The sequence below is a fragment of the Rattus norvegicus genome, chromosome 7, assembly GCF_021556685.1.
Source record: "Rattus norvegicus strain SHRSP/BbbUtx chromosome 7, alternate assembly SHRSP_T2T, whole genome shotgun sequence".
Lineage (NCBI taxonomy): Eukaryota > Metazoa > Chordata > Mammalia > Rodentia > Muridae > Rattus > Rattus norvegicus.
This window is the reverse complement of record NC_141540.1, coordinates 99,816,043-99,833,577: the sequence shown is the minus strand read 5'-3', so window position 1 is coordinate 99,833,577 and position 17,535 is coordinate 99,816,043. Positions and strand designations below refer to the sequence as shown.

The following is a 17,535-nucleotide window of genomic DNA, read 5'->3' as shown; positions in this document are numbered from 1 at the left end:
ACACCCTCTGAGGATTCCCTCAGCTGACCTCCATCAATCCTCCCCAGCAACTTCTAGGCATAAGCCACACATGTCCACTCAGGAACGTGAGCACAGTCATCTGTGAAATAAAGGCTAATGACTCCCCATTAGAGGAGGCTAAGGGCGGAGGGTCCTGTTGATTGTTGCAGTGTTGCCTACGGAGCAGCTGGACGCAACCTCGGAATCATCACAGCAGGATAGGAGGATGGCCAGACAGCTTGCTTAAGCAATTAGAAGTAGCATGTTAGAAGTGTACAGAGCCAAACAGCAGGATCTCAGGGATCTAATATAGAGTTGGAAAGAGAAAAGCGGAAAAACATGAAATCATAACAGTTGGTTCCTGTGAAGTAAGATTATATACACATGAGAGAACAGTTCATAGTCGCACATTCAAGGACAAGGGAGCTAATTCTAGGGCAATGGTATTGTCCTTTGAGCAGAGACCTTCAAGGTGGTATAAGATTAGTCAGTTTTTAAAAAATCTGTAACATCTGGTCATTTGGAAGAAAAATCGTTGGCTACTTTGTGTGGAAGTAAGGGATATACACAGTAGAAGTCACGTGACCTCAGACCTTGGAAATGTACATGACACATTGGGAAGTGTGGTAGGCCGCATGGTACTCTTAAAGAGCGGTGTGTGTGTGTGTGTGTGTGTGTGTGTGTGTGTGTGTGTGTGTGTAATGTGCACACACATATGCATGGGAACAGATGATTAGAGTAAGATGTCAGGAGGATAAAACTGTAGGTCAAGCTTTCAATGGACACAAGAGATGTAAGGGTTGGAGCCAAGCAGACAACAGTGCCCCCTGTAGGTGAAAGTTTGAACGGCCAAATCACCACCCACTGGAGACAGAAAAAAATGAGGGAGGGGAAAGACTGCTGCCCTACATAGATGGTGTCAAACAATTCTGACAGACAAGGTGTGGAGGGACCGGGAAGGCAGGATGCCAAAGGTAATTCCTTAGTTGACTGATATAAGACCTGATCATTTCTCCCTCTCTATACCCCATGCCACTGTCTGGCTTACATGAGGACCAGCATGGAGCTTAAGAATGGAGCAACCTTTTCAATTCCCAACCTAATCCTGCAGGCAATTAGGAGTCCTGGGCTGTGCACATTGCCCAATTAAGTCCAGGCCAGTTCTTCCGGTGCAAGGCTCTGCAAACTCCAAGCAAGTCAGCGGAATGGGAGAAAGTGATTCTTGGAGGCTTAGTTCTAAAGCCCTCCATGTCTCCATAGACACCAATTAACTCTGATGTTGACAGGCTGAGCTCTGCGGACGAGAAGGCCCCTTAAAATGACAGCAGTAAACACAGCAGTGCTCAGCAGACGTTACAGGGACACACTGACAGGAGTCAGCTGGGAGACAGCCATATGTTACTTCACATACTCCTGGCTTCAGCAGATTTCTCAGTCCGACTTGGTATGGTCTCATCCCTTGAGAGAATGCCCACCAGCTGCCTTGAGATGACTAATCCTGAGACGTTAGCAGCAACCCTTCCAACCGGAGCTACGTAAGCAGCATATTGCACAACTCTAGGGGGTGCCATTTTCTTAGCCTACATTTCAGGTTTCTTTAGAAACCTTGAATCTTTGCTCCTCAGAGTAGTCTAGCCTAACTCCTCATGCCATGGGGCCCCACCTCCTGCCCCCTGTGGTTATTAAAGCCACACCTGGATGCCCCACTTGAAGCCAGGATCCCCTCTTGCTCCCTCTACACCCCTACCAGGTTTTCTGCCCTGCCTTCCATATATAGATGCAAGGTAATTATTTGCTGAATGGATCTCCTCTGGAGCATACAATTTACCAGTCGGTGTGGAAGGCAGCCAGCGCCACCAATGTCAGAGCTCAGCAGAAGGTCATTAGGTAACCGTGAAGGTGGCACGCTGTACAGCATCTCAGAGCCCCAGAAAGGCTCCTCTGGGTTGTTAGTAGCCCAAACAGTGAGCATGTCTGGGCCTTTGCATCTGTGTAGATGTTTCTATGAACAGAAACGGGAGCTAACTTGATATGGGTGTTATTTGCCCAAAGATAAAAAGCCCTAAGTAGTTTAATGGAAGGCAGATAAGAAAGTAATATTTAGAGCTGGTTTTCCCAACCCTTCAGCAGATGAGGGATCTGGTGTGATTTCTGGGTGTCTCCAAAATGTATTCTCCCCCTCTGTGAGCTGAAGAATTCCCAGGGTTGAAGGAGATCTGATGTATAACATATACGGCCCAATGCCTGGCACTTTGTGCTATGTATTCCCTCCCAAAATAACACACGTCCTGCAGACTTTATGAGCTGAGCCACTGTGTGCATATCCCAAGAGCCTCATTCTCTCTCACTATGGGTCTGCTTAGAATACACTGGCAGTCAAGATAAAAGGCCGTCCTGTGACACAGGAGAAGTTGAGTGTGTCTGTCATTCTGCAGTGTCCCCATTTGTGGCTCAACTCAAAACTCAACTTCCATAGAAGTGAAGGTAAAACTGCAGTCTGCTTTGCCTGGATTTAGCAGCTAAGAAAAGCACCAAAGTTAAAGTGACTTGAAAACAGAGCAGGATGCAAATGCAGGCATTAATATTCATAACGCAATTAAAATGTACTGAGATGTAAACATAATGATACTGATGGAGCAACCATATGAATTTAAACAATTCCATAAAACATGCTTCCTTTCCTTAAAGAAGCAGCCACACCAGGAACTGGCTAGAGAAACATAAGCGACTTCATCAATACCAGTTGCACTGGGTCACTGAAAGGCTAGGTACAAGGTTCAAACCTTGTATAAAAAGGAAAAAAAAATCACCTTAATTTCATGAGTCGCACCACACAAGAACTTTCTGTTTAAAACACAAACACATTTTTAATGCTGCTCACCATCTTTGAAGAAATCCATCCACCTCTCTCTCTCTCTCTCTCTCTCTCTCTCTCTCTCTCTCTCTCTCTCTCTCTCTCTCTCCCCCCCCCCTCACAGAAATGCATACATAAGTCCAAATGTAATACCTCTAAATGTGGCATTACTTTACATTTGGAAGAGAGTACTCTTGGCAATTGTACCAAAGAAGGCAAGGGAGTTGGTCCCAACTAAAACACAAATGCATGAATGCTGTCCCCACCTTTCTTTACACAAAAGCCCATCTGAGATGTCTCCTGCCTGTGTTTGCTCTGTGGGCACCATACCTTGGTATAGCAGGGCTGATGGTGGGTGATGGGTGCCTGATGATTTGGAAGGCATTTCTGCTTCATAGCCTGCTGGCAAGTTGTCCAAAACGGCATCGGAGTATCTAGTGGAGCCCAGCCACAGATATATGTCAACTTTTGCCTGTACAGTCCAGCCAGCCGGCCGTTTCCCAGGAAGCTAGGGGAGAGGACAAGGAAGGCTCTGTGATCACCAGAAGGCAAGCATGGACCCTATTCTGAGAAGATGGATTCTTCCTCTGTGTGTGTGTGTGTGTGTGTGTGTGTGTGTGTGTGTGTGTGTGTGCGCTCGCTCTTGCAAGCGCGCGCACGTGTACATTGTAAAATTGAAAGAAATGGTCCCAGTTGTCACATTGCATAGCTCCTGAGGACAACATCGATCTGGAGGCCCGAGGCTTAAACGTGAATTCTGATAACCACTGCCAGGTCATGGATCAAGTAGGTCTAACAGATACACGTGCTCATTGTCTGTTTCACAGATATGGACAGGGTCTGTGCTCCCTTACTCCTCAACTCTCACACCCGTGACTAGAATGGAGGGTTGGTGAGTCCAGTCATAGACTACTGGCCCTGAGCCTACGGTTTGCCTCTTCTTCAAGTTCTTCGATTCGCCTTGCCTTCCTAGAACCTTGGATACTGGAGTTGAAACCTGAGTTTCTGTCCCTTCACTGCATTCAGAGATTGCCTGTCCTGCTCTCCTGTCCCATGCTCTGTGTGAGGGGAAGTCCTGCCTGCTCTCCCAGGCCCTTTTGCCTGGCAAATGTTTTCAGATCCTTCATCTTCCTTAGGCAGTGTGGCTTTAAGCTCCCTAAGCTCTCTGCTTCCTATCTGTGAGGTAGCCTCATATGTAATATGGTGTGTGTGTGTGTATGTGTGTGTATGTATACATGCACACATGTGCAAATGTATTTATGTGAGTTCATATAGCCCAAGACCACAAGGATAAAAACTGATGCATTGAACATGCTTCTTTTGTTTCCTAGTCACTGGCTTTTGGGATCTCTCTGTCCCTACCTAGTCCTAGTACCAGCCTTGGCTATATTCCGGGCTTCTGACAAGAGCCAATGACACTTAAGACATGGCTACTTCTCTAGATTCTATTGACTCTTTTAAGTGTCTCTTCTGACAGGTCTTAGAATTGCCTCTCAATATCTCTCCTTTCTCCTACAGAGTTCTTTTTGTGGAAGATCAGAAAGTCCTATTACTACAAGCCAGAACTTGTTCAGACAACTTCCCGAGCACCCATAAAGAGGCTTTGACTTCAAGTTGAGCACAGGTGTTTGCCTTTGCAGCTCGCTCCGAAGGTTCCGAAAGCAGATTCAGAACAACTCAATCAAACAGCCATTGCCTGTGCCACTGGGCTTTGGCCAATGGACTAGAGCCAGGGAGCATCAGACGCTGAGGCCCAGACAGGTCCTCCAAGTGCTCAGGTCTGGACACTGGCACTCACTCAAGTGATGGATGGGTAATTTTTATTATTGACTTGATCAGTTTATAAACATCTAACAGATTAGTGAGATAACACATTTGGGCTGTCCTCAAGAGTGTTACACGGGATTAAGTGGCGGAAGCGAGGATAAGACACACTCTGAATGTCGGTTTCACCATCTCGTGAACTGGAATCCCACAGAGAGAAAAGGGGTGAAGTAAGCAGAAACATCGATCTCTCTTCTTCCTGACTGTGGACAGACTCCACCAGGCCTTCCCAGCAGGCTGTGGCAGACTGTGTGGCTTCAAACTGTGAGGCAAAACAAACCCTTCATCTCAAGTTGTTTCTTGTCAGGTTTTTGCTTTTTACAGACACAAGAGTAGTAACTAATACCAGTGATAAAAGAGAAAAATCTCAGGCAGTGGGTCTCAACCTGTGGGCCACAACAGGGGCCACATACCAGATATCCTGCATATCAAATATTTACATTACAATTCATAACAGTAGCAAAATCGCAATCATGAAGCATCAAAATAATCTTATGGTTGGAGGTCAGCACTACATGAGGCATGAGGAATTGTATCAAAGGGTCGCAGCATTAGGACGGTTGAGAATCACTGGTCAAGGGAGGGGAAGGAACATCCCTTGTTCAAAAGCACAGCTTGCTGCATTCAGCCTCTGTTTCCCCTGCACGTACAATGTCAAGTATTAAGTGGGAACTTTAGAATTAAGTCCTTGATGAGGTTTATTATAGTAATACTGCTATAACTGTTTCACTCTACTCTTAGCTAGTGTCATAAACCTCCAATCTGTCAATTAAGCTTTATTATAGGTATGTGTGTACAGGGAAAATACCACATATCCTGCAGTTGCATGCTAGGCCCCCGCTGGGTGTCTTGGAACACACCCCCAGTGGATAGGCGGCCACTGCCACTTGGCTGAGCTTTAGTCAGTACCTTAGAGTAAGACCAGCCTGCAGCATCCCAGAAGGAGAAAAGAGCACACACATGCGCCTGGCAGGAGACATTCATATTTACTGAGTGTTTATGCTGCGCCAAGACCAGTATAGAGAACTTTCTGACTAGAAGAGCTCACATCAGTGACATGGGGCCAGTGAGGCTCAAGGATTGTGGATTTGATTGGTATGCAGAGCAGTCAAGATTTAATCTTTAGAAAGAAGGGTGGTTATGTGCTCAGCTTAAAAAAAAAGCAATAAAACAAAAACCACTTTGTTCTTAATCAGGCAAGTATTCAGCAACCTGTAATTTTTAAAATTGTAATAAGAGAAATAAGCTTCCTTTATCATTTCCCTGATGATTCAAATTTGAAACTTGTTCAAGCAAATAAATGCTTATCAAGAAGGCCAGGGATCTAATTGGTGCTCATTTGTGCACTGTTTGATCCACACCTGGAAGGCCCTGTATTTGATTGACAGCACGGAATGAAGGGTGGGAGGAAGAGAGGGAGGAGGAGATGATGGGATGAAAGAGAGCGGGATGAGTCTGGGTCAGCCTAGGGTTATTTTGTTGCCATAACAGCATTTCTTCTGCTATTTGTAGCCATCCCGGGACATCAGAGCAAGAAAGGATTGGTGTCCGTGCACACTCAGCTCTGTGCAGAGGCCCCCTCTACTCCTCACAGTTGCTGTGTGTGTCTGTGCACCTATGTAGAGAAAGCATCTAGTTATGTGTGAAGGTTTACTCTGCCGTTCCAGGGAGGAAGATGGGTGTCCACATGCCTTTCTGTTGGTGCTAAGCCTGCAGACCTTAGTTCTAGGTATTTAAATTGTATGGCTCGGAACATACTATGTTATATTCCACCCTTAAACTTTATTTTAAAAGTTTCTTTTTCTTTAATGAAAAACAACAGAAAACATCATTCCTTCTACTGAGTATGCACATGTATGTACATGTGTGTATGCGTTTGTGTGAGTGTGCATGCGCATGTGTGTACATGTGTATACATGTGTGTATATGTATGTGTATATGCATGTGTATATGTGTATGAGTGTGTTTGTGTGAGCATGCAAGTGTGTATGTATGTGTGTGAACTTATGGTGAGAACCAAAAGTCAACTCAAATCCTGTGAAAGTATTCCACAGGATCACTGCTATATTCCTATAGTACATAACATGGGAATTTTCCTAACAAGCATTTCCAAATCAAAATTGCTTTCAGGCATCCAGGTTTGATTTATTTAACCCTTTGAGACCAGGATGGAGAGCAGATTAAAAACCAGCAAGAATGGAAAGGTACGGAAACAGTTCTGTGAGCTGACATCAAATCCTGCAGGAGATGTAATGCCCAAGTCTTAGGCTTCCCCAGGCCTCAGCTACCTCCTCCTCCTCCCAAAATGGACCCAACAAACAGAAGGTCCAGTAAAGCCCATGATAGAGTTTGGAAGTCAAATATCCTTCCTGGATGTTTGAGCACTTGCTTCTCAGCCAGAGGCACTGTTTGTGGAGGCTGTAGAAACTTCAGGTCTGTAATCTAATTATCAGAAGGGTATTATCAGAAGATGATCTCCTCTCTTGTTTTGGCCCATCATGCCTGCTTCCTGGTCTGTATATACCAGAAGCCTCGTGGATAAGCTCTTGTTACCACAGTCCCATGCTAGTCACCACTCCTTCCCCTACACCACCATGAAGGACTGTGTCACCTCACCTGTGAGTCGAAATAAATCCCTGCCCTGGGATGTTTCTGCAAGGTGTTCTGACACAGTGACAGGCAGAGTGACTAATTCAACTGTACATAGATACTCTGAAGCAATAAACTAAGAAATCTGACTTTCAAAACTGCTTCTTGACTGTAGGTCTTCTAGCTGCCATCCTCTGACCCGTGGGCACTGTGGAAGTCTATGACTTTGCAGTGTGACCACCACAACCTACAGGTCTTTGAATGTTTAGGGGATGTTCACGGAGCAGACAGCTGTGCCACAGAAAAAAAATTTGAGGAAGTTATGGCTTAAAGGTTTTAGAGATTTACAGTCTATGCTTTTTATGAGACTGGGTCTTCTCCTATAGTCTTGGCTCTTTTTTTTTTTCCAGACTTACTATTTTGGGAAGAAGTAGGGAAGAGAGAGACTAAAAGGAAGTGGTGTGTGGGAGGGAGTTGAAATGGGAGTTGACAATCATAACAAGAAAGGAAATGGTTTTGCTGAATCACCCTTTCGAGAAGCTCGCTCCCCTCATGGTTACTGAATTCAAGGAGACCTAGTGGTGATCTTCCATAGCAATTACGGTGGCAACAGTGAAATGAAGAGAAAGAAGGCTATAAACACATTGCTAGAGATAACACGGGCTGGATACCTGTGGGAGCTCACTCCTGTGAGGTGGCACCCATCCCCTGACTTGATCTGACAGCTGCTCTTTGTTCTAATTTTGTACGGTGCCAGAATCCACCACAATATTTAGCAGAGAGTAACTTCATACCACTTTCTAGTATTTTTAGCACAGGCCCTTTGGAAATGATTTGCTATTTTTAAGACAAACCTTTCTTGCTTCTGTAGCACTCTTTGAATGGGGAGGGTGAAAGAAAGTCTCTGATATTTGGGATGAATGACTTGAGTAAAAATATATATTGACTTTTTTCACTTATAGTTTCATAGGAGCAGATTTTAAAAATTATTGTATGGACAGGACAGAAAGACATAAGCAACGTCACTGTGTTAGTTCTTTCTCTCACCAATGTGCCAATTTCCCAGCAAAGGCAACTTTATAGAAGGATTCATTTTGGCTCGTGATTTAAGGGAGGCTACAGTCAACCATGGGTTGGGGGTGTGGAGGGGGGGCTGAAGTGGCTGTCCATCAGTCCATAGGAAGATGTCAAAGACAGATGACTGCCAATGCTCACCTCTTTCCCTGTTCCGCCCTCCTGTTCACTCTGAGACCCCAGCCCATAGGATGATGCCACTCATACCCATGGTGGGTCTGCCCACATCAGTTAAGGGTTTCTGGAAGCACATTCATCAATAGACCTGGATTGTGCCTCAAGGTCGATTCTAAATCCAGTCAGATTAATCACCACAGTCACAAACAACTGATGAGCTCTGCAAGGGATAACAAAGTCCTCTGAGGTGCTGGATGCCCAGCTTCTTGAACACTGGTATTTATTGACTGATGACTCTGCCTGAGGCACAAGTATGTGTTCTTTGCCTGAGTTTACTCACTTAATCCTCACAGCCATATACACACAGTGGATGAAAAATAGAATAAACACTCTTCAAATGTATGAAAAATATTAAGCAGACTGTCCAAGATCACACAGCCGGTAAATATTTGCCCAGAACTCTGTTACAGATTGAATTATGTTCCTCCCAGATTCATCTGTTTTAGATCTTAATCTTCAGTCATCAGATTGTTACCCTATTTGGAAATAGGGTCACTGCAGATGTAATTAGTCAAATGACTGTATAACTGATGTCCTTATCAAAAGGATGCTTCCTTTCTTCTCCCTCCCTCCCTCCTTCCCTTCCTTCCTTCTTTCCTTTCTTCCTTTTCCTTCCTCCCTTCTTTTTTTTTCTTTTCAGCACTGTGGGTTAACCCTAGGGTCTTGTATGTGTTAGACAAGCTCATTACCCCTGAACTACATTTTATTTTTAAAGAAAAAAATTAAGTCAGTATCTACTAAGTTGCTCAAACTGGCCTTGAACTCACTCTGCAGCCCAGGCTAGTCTTGAAATGTCTCAGATTCCCAAGTATTTGTGCTTGAAGGACTTTAGAACCTTTTTGAAACAAACATATTAACTGTATGAATGAATGGGGTTTGTCTAAATATATATATTCATATATATTCATATATACATTCATATATATATTCATATTCCTGTGAAAGATGTCTTCGAAAAATCATATGGGAGAAAATGACAGAAGGAACAAATAGGAAAAATTTCCAGTCTCAGTAATCAAAGGAGTGAAACTCTAAGCTAGTGGGTCAGTCATTAGATGAAAAGAGAAATCGACACGTGTCTGAAGACATCATACGTAGAAAGCTAGAGAAACCACTGGATTGAAATCCAGATCAAGAAGCCTGAGATCTCCTGTTTTTGAAAACACTGAAAAGAATTCTAGACATGGACGCATGCTAAAATTCCTAAGCCACTCAGGATAAAAAGAAATTGGTCGTTAGCTTCCTGGTTGCTGCCGCCGCAGAGAGCCCGTGGGCAGCACCCCGAGAGCAAATTGAGCCTCGGGACCACAGGTAAGACCAACTTGTCTGCTGCAAGAGAGCTGCCTGGTGAGATCGGGACACACAGAGGCAGAGTTCATCTAGGACCGGGCACGTCCTGTGTTTGCCAGAGGTCCCACGCCTGCGGATCCCGGCCCGCAGCAGCTCTCTGCTCCCAGACCCCTTGGGAAAGAGACCTCACCGCCTGGTCAGGTGGGCACTCCTGAGGCTGCAGAGCAGAAGAGACCACCAATACTGCCCATCCCTGCCCACATCCCTGGCCCAAGAGGAAACTGTATAAGGCCTCTGGGCTCCCGTGGGGGAGGGCCCAGGAGCGGCAGGACCCCTGCCAGAGACACCGCCGGAACCTGAAGGAAACAGACCGGATAAACAGTTCTCTGCACCCAAATCCCGTGGGAGGGAGAGCTAAACCTTCAGAGAGGCAGACAAGCCTGGGAAACCAGAAGAGACTGCTCTCTGTGCACACATCTCGGACGCCAGAGGAAAACACCAAAGGCCATCTGGAACCCTGGTGCACTGAAGCTCCCGGAAGGGGCGGCACAGGTCTTCCTGGTTGCTGCCGCTGCAGAGAGCCCATGGGCAGCACCCCTCGAGCGAACTTGAGCCTCGGGACCACAGGTAAGACCAACTTTTCTGCTGCAAGAAAGCTGCCTGGTGAACTCAAGACACAGGCCCACAGGAACAGCTGAAGACCTGTAGAGAGGAAAAACTACACGCCCAGAAGCAGAACACTCTGTCCCCATAACTGACTGAAAGAGAGGAAAACAGGTCTACAGCACTCCTGACACACAGGCTTATAGGACAGTCTAGCCACTGTCAGAAATAGCAGAACAAAGTAACACTAGAGATAATCTGATGGCGAGAGGCAAGCGCAGGAACCCAAGCAACAGAAACCAAGACTACATGGCATCATCGGAGCCCAATTCTCCCACCAAAACAAACATGGAATATCCAAACACACCAGAAAAACAAGATCTAGTTTCAAAATCATATTTGATCATGATGCTGGAGGACTTCAAGAAAGACGTGAAGAACTCCCTTAGGGAAACACAGGAAAACATTAATAAACAAGTAGAAGCCTACAGAGAGGAATCGCAAAAATCCCTGAAAGAATTCCAGGAAAACACAATCAAACAGTTGAAGGAATTAAAAATGGAAATAGAAGCAATCAAGAAAGAACACATGGAAACAACCCTGGATATAGAAAACCAAAAGAAGAGACAAGGAGCTGTAGATACAAGCTTCACCAACAGAATACAAGAGATGGAAGAGAGAATCTCAGGAGCAGAAGATTCCATAGAAATCATTGACTCAACTGTCAAAGATAATGTAAAGCGGAAAAAGCTACTGGTCCAAAACATACAGGAAATCCAGGACTCAATGAGAAGATCAAACCTAAGGATAATAGGTATAGAAGAGAGTGAAGACTCCCAGCTCAAAGGACCAGTAAATATCTTCAACAAAATCATAGAAGAAAACTTCCCTAACCTAAAAAAAGAGATACCCATAGACATACAAGAAGCCTACAGAACTCCAAATAGATTGGACAAGAAAAGAAACACCTCCCGTCACATAATTGTCAAAACACCAAACGCACAAAATAAAGAAAGAATATTAAAAGCAGTAAGGGAAAAAGGTCAAGTAACATATAAAGGCAGACCTATCAGAATCACACCAGACTTCTCGCCAGAAACTATGAAGGCCAGAAGATCCTGGACTGATGTCATACAGACCCTAAGAGACCACAAATGCCAGCCCAGGTTACTGTATCCTGCAAGACTCTCAATTAACATAGATGGAGAAACCAAGATATTCCATGACAAAACCAAATTTACACAATATCTTTCTACAAATCCAGCACTACAAAGAATAATAAATGGTAAAGCCCAACATAAGGAGGCAAGCTATAACCTAGAAGAAGCAAGAAACTAATCGTCTTGGCAACAAAACAAAGAGAAGGAAAGCACACAAACATAACCTCACATCCAAATATGAATATAAAGGGAAACAATAATCACTATTCCTTAATATCTCTCAACATCAATGGCCTCAACTCCCCAATAAAAAGACATAGATTAACAAACTGGATACGCAACGAGGACCCTGCATTCTGCTGCCTACAGGAAACACACCTCAGAGACAAAGACAGACACTACCTCAGAGTGAAAGGCTGGAAAACAATTTTCCAAGCAAATGGTCAGAAGAAGCAAGCTGGAGTAGCCATTCTAATATCAAATAAAATCAACTTTCAACTAAAAGTCATCAAAAAAGATAAGGAAGGACACTTCATATTCATCAAAGGAAAAATCCACCAAGATGAACTCTCAATCCTAAATATCTATGCCCCAAATACAAGGGCACCTACATATGTAAAAGAAACCTTACTAAAGCTCAAAACACACATTGCACCTCACACAGTAATAGTGGGAGATTTCAACACCCCACTCTCATCAATGGACAGATCATGGAAACAGAAATTAAACAGAGATGTAGACAGACTAAGAGAAGTCATGAGACAAATGGACTTAACGGATATTTATAGAACATTCTATCCTAAAGCAAAAGGATATACTTTCTTCTCAGCTCCTCATGGTACTTTCTCCAAAATTGACCATATAATTGGTCAAAAAACGGGCCTCAACAGGTACAGAAAGATAGAAATAATCCTATGCGTGCTATCGGACCACCACGGCCTAAAACTAGTCTTCAATAACAATCAAGGAAGAATGCCCACATATACTTGGAAATTGAACAATGCTCTACTCAATGATAACCTGGTCAAGGAAGAAATAAAGAAAGAAATTAAAAACTTTTTAGAATTTAATGAAAATGAAGGTACAACATACCCAAACTTATGGGACACAATGAAAGCTGTGCTAAGAGGAAAACTCATAGCGCTGAGTGCCTGCAGAAAGAAACAGGAAAGAGCATATGTCAGCAGCTTGACAGCACACCTAAAAGCTCTAGAACAAAAAGAAGCAAATACACCCAGGAGGAGTAGAAGGCAGGAAATAATCAAACTCAGAGCTGAAATCAACCAAGTAGAAACAAAAAGGACCATAGAAAGAATCAACAGAACCAAAAGTTGGTTCTTTGAGAAAATCAACAAGATAGATAAACCCTTAGCCAGACTAACGAGAGGACACAGAGAGTGCGTCCAAATTAACAAAATCAGAAATGAAAAGGGAGACATAACAACAGATTCAGAGGAAATTCAAAAAATCATCAGATCTTACTATAAAAACCTATATTCAACAAAACTTGAAAATCTTCAGGAAATGGACAATTTCCTAGACAGATACCAGGTACCGAAGTTAAATCAGGAACAGATAAACCAGTTAAACAACCCCATAACTGCTAAGGAAATAGAAGCAGTCATTAAAGGTCTCCCAACCAAAAAGAGCCCAGGTCCAGACCGGTTTAGTGCAGAATTCTATCAAACCTTCATAGAAGACCTCATACCAATATTATCCAAACTATTCCACAAAATTGAAACAGATGGATCACTACTGAATACCTTCTACGAAGCCACAATTACTCTTATACCTAAACCACACAAAGACACAACAAAGAAAGAGAACTTCAGACCAATTTCCCTTATGAATATCGACGCAAAAATACTCAACAAAATTCTGGCAAACCGAATCCAAGAGCACATCAAAACAATCATCCACCATGACCAAGTAGGCTTCATCCCAGGCATGCAGGGATGGTTTAATATACGGAAAACCATCAACGTGATCCATTATATAAACAAACTGAAAGAACAAAACCACATGATCATTTCATTAGACGCTGAGAAAGCATTTGACAAAATTCAACACCCCTTCATGATAAAAGTCCTGGAAAGAATAGGAATTCAAGGCCCATACCTGAACATAGTAAAAGCCATATACAGCAAACCAGTTGCTAACATTAAACTAAATGGAGAGAAACTTGAAGCAATCCCACTAAAATCAGGGACTAGACAAGGCTGCCCACTCTCTCCCTACTTATTCAATATAGTTCTTGAAGTTCTAGCCAGAGCAATCAGACAACAAAAGGAGGTCAAGGGGATACAGATCGGAAAAGAAGAAGTCAAAATATCACTATTTGCAGATGATATGATAGTATATTTAAGTGATCCCAAAAGTTCCACCAGAGAACTACTAAAGCTGATAAACAACTTCAGCAAAGTGGCTGGGTATAAAATTAACTCAAATAAATCAGTTGCCTTCCTCTATACAAAAGAGAAACAAGCCGAGAAAGAAATTAGGGAAACGACACCCTTCATAATAGACCCAAATAATATAAAGTACCTCGGTGTGACTTTAACAAAGCAAGTAAAAGATCTGTACAATAAGAACTTCAAGACACTGAAGAAGGAAATTGAAGAAGACCTCAGAAGATGGAAAGATCTCCCATGCTCATGGATTGGCAGGATTAATATAGTAAAAATGGCCATTTTACCAAAAGCAATCTACAGATTCAATGCAATCCCCATCAAAATACCAATCCAATTCTTCAAAGAGTTAGACAGAGCAATTTGCAAATTCATCTGGAATAACAAAAAACCCAGGATAGCTAAAGCTATCCTCAACAATAAAAGGACTTCAGGGGGAATCACTATCCCTGAACTCAAGCAGTATTACAGAGCAATAGTGATAAAAACTGCATGGTATTGGTACAGAGACAGACAGATAGACCAATGGAATAGAATTGAAGACCCAGAAATGAACCCACACACCTATGGTCACTTGATTTTTGACAAAGGAGCCAAAACCATCAAATGGAAAAAAGATAGCATTTTCAGCAAATGGTGCTGGTTCAACTGGAGGTCAACATGTAGAAGAATGCAGATCGATCCATGCTTATCACCCTGTACAAAGCTTAAGTCCAAGTGGATCAAGGACCTCCACATCAAACCAGATACAGAAAAACTAGGGAAGCATCTGGAACACATGGGCACTGGAGAAAATTTCCTAAACAAAACACCAATGGCTTACGCTCTAAGATCAAGAATCGACAAATGGGATCTCATAAAACTGCAAAGCTTCTGTAAGGCAAAGGACACTGTGGTTAGGACAAAACGGCAACCAACAGATTGGGAAAAGATCTTTACCAATCCTACAACAGATAGAGGCCTTATATCCAAAATATACAAAGAACTCAAGAAGTTAGACCGCAGGGAAACAAATAACCCTATTAAAAAATGAGGTTCAGAGCTAAACAAAGAATTCACAGCTGAGGAATGCCGAATGGCTGAGAAACACCTAAAGAAATGTTCAACATCTTTAGTCATAAGGGAAATGCAAATCAAAACAACTCTGAGATTTCACCTCACACCAGTGAGAATGGCTAAGATCAAAAACTCAGGGGACAACAGATGCTGGCGAGGGTGCAGAGAAAGAGGAACACTCCTCCATTGTTGGTGGGATTGCAAACTGGTACAACCATTCTGGAAATCAGTCTGGAGGATCCTCAGAAAATTGGACATTGAACTGCCTGAGGATCCAGCTATACCTCTCTTGGGCATATACCCAAAAGATGCCCCAACCAATAAAAAAGACACGTGCTCCACTATGTTCATTGAAGCCTTATTTATAATAGCCAGAAGCTGGAAAGAACCCAGATGCCCTTCAACAGAGGAATGGATACAGAAAATGTGGTACATCTACACAATGGAATATTACTCAGCTATAAAAAACAACGACTTTATGAAATTCGTAGGCAAATGGTTGGAACTGGAAAACATCATCCTGAGTGAGCTAACCCAATCACAGAAAGACATACATGGTATGCACTCATTGATAAGTGGCTATTAGCCCAAATGCTTGAATTACCCTAGATGCCTAGAACAAATGAAACTCAAGACGGATGATCAAAATGTGAATGTTTCACTCCTTCTTTAAAAGGGGAACAAGAATACCCTTGGCAGGGAAGAGAGAGGCAAAGATTAAAACAGAGACTGAAGGAACACCCATTCAGAGCCTGCCCCTCATGTGGCCCATACATATACAGCCACCCAATTAGACAAGATGGATGAAGCAAAGAAGTGCAGACCGACAGGAGCCGGATGTAGATCACTCCTGAGAGACACAGCCAGAATACAGCAAATACAGAGGCGAATGCCAGCAGCAAACCACTGAACTGAGAATAGGACCCCCGTTGAAGGAATCAGAGAAAGAACTGGAAGAGCTTGAAGGGGCTCGAGACCCCATATGTACAACAATGCCAAGCAACCAGAGCTTCCAGGGACTAAGCCACTACCTAAAGACTATACATGGACTGACCCCGGACTCTGACCTCATAGGTAGCAATGAATATCCTAGTAAGAGCACCAGTGGAAGGGGAAGCCCTGGGTCCTGCTAAGACTGAACCCCCAGTGAACTAGACTGGTGGGGGGGAGGGCGGCAATGGGGGGAGGGTTGGGAGGGGAACACCCATAAGGAAGGGGAAGGGGGAGGGGAATGTTTGCCCGGATACCGGGAAAGGGAATAACACTCGAAATGTATATAAGAAATACTCAAGTTAATAAAAAAAAAAAAAAAAAGAAATTGGTCTTCTGGTTTCGGGCAGACTTACCTTGAGAAAGTGGGTTTTGATCTTCCCACAGTGCTTGCCCATCTGCTCTTCGATGGGGGAGTAAAGCAGGTCTTTGGCAGCGATCCGGGCGTACGCCACTCTCTTGTTGTTACTGAGCATCCAAATGAAGACGTCCGGGATAGTGTGCTGAGGCTGTGCAGTGGAATGATACGATTGCACAGGTTGGTATTTAATGGATGTGCTTCCAGAGCTTATCCCAAAAGAACCCTTCTTCTGCATTAAACAATGGAGCTGGTTAGTCATCTGTACAGTAAGCCGGTGAAGTGCCGCTGCCTTAGAGGACAGCGTCGTGCTCATGAGGTAGGGATACGTGGGTTTACTTAGCTTGCTGGACCTGTATTGGGGCATCTTTGCTGCCCTGCTTTTCATGACGTAACAGAAGAAAGTGCACTGATGCCTTTGAATCATCCCCCAGTCACGTTAAGGAAAAGAGAAAACAAATCTAGAGGAGCCCTGTGCCTAACATCTAGTTGCCAAATCGCCGACTCCCATTTCAGCCATTTGGAACAACTCTACTAAACTTAAGTGAAATTTTAAAAGTTGAGCTACTCAGTAAGGGAATGAGGTTCCATACCGAGTGTTTCACTACTTTGTGTTTGAAATGTACACTTCTGAACCAATGCAACTACCAAAATAGGAGGCATAGCTTCTATCCGGAGGTAGATACTCTGTCTTGCTCTCTCTCCTCTCACATGCATATCTGACACTGAAAAGGAGCATCTGTCCTTTCTATCTGGTCTGAAACCAACAGCAAAGGAAAGTCTTCCAGTCACAGGGCTTGTTAGTTACAGGCAGGAAGCCCCAGTGCCTGCCTCAAACCTTCCATGTTCTTAATGAAACCCTCATGTCTACTGTTTAATGTTACCTGTCTCATTACTTAATATATTTCCAGAGACCAAATAATATATGAGAGAATCACCACACTGGAGAGCCCGTGGAGCAGTAAACCCATGTCCCTCTCCCCAACACCATCCCCCATGAACCCTGTAGAGGAAGCCTGTCCACATTTGTAGGGCTCAAGAAAGAATCAGTATTTGACAGAAGTGAATATGATGCCTTTTAAAGATCATTCTAGAAGACAGCAGAAAACCTACCTTACAACTATGCTTAAAATAGACAGTTTGATCTTCATT

The 17,535-nt window shown here is 43.5% G+C and overlaps 1 protein-coding gene across 3 annotated transcripts in view; it reads right to left on the bottom strand.

The window, feature by feature from the left end:
* The window catches only part of Fer1l6 (fer-1-like family member 6), a 155,555-nt gene that overhangs the window by 65,986 nt on the left and 72,034 nt on the right, over positions 1 to 17,535 (bottom strand). For all 3 annotated transcript variants that reach the window (XM_087557384.1, NM_001447146.1, XM_087557386.1), the window contains 2 exon segments: positions 16,382 to 16,534; positions 3,185 to 3,362 (listed from right to left, as the gene is read on the bottom strand). In XM_087557384.1, coding sequence (XP_087413510.1) covers positions 3,185 to 3,362; positions 16,382 to 16,534 — 331 coding nt within the window.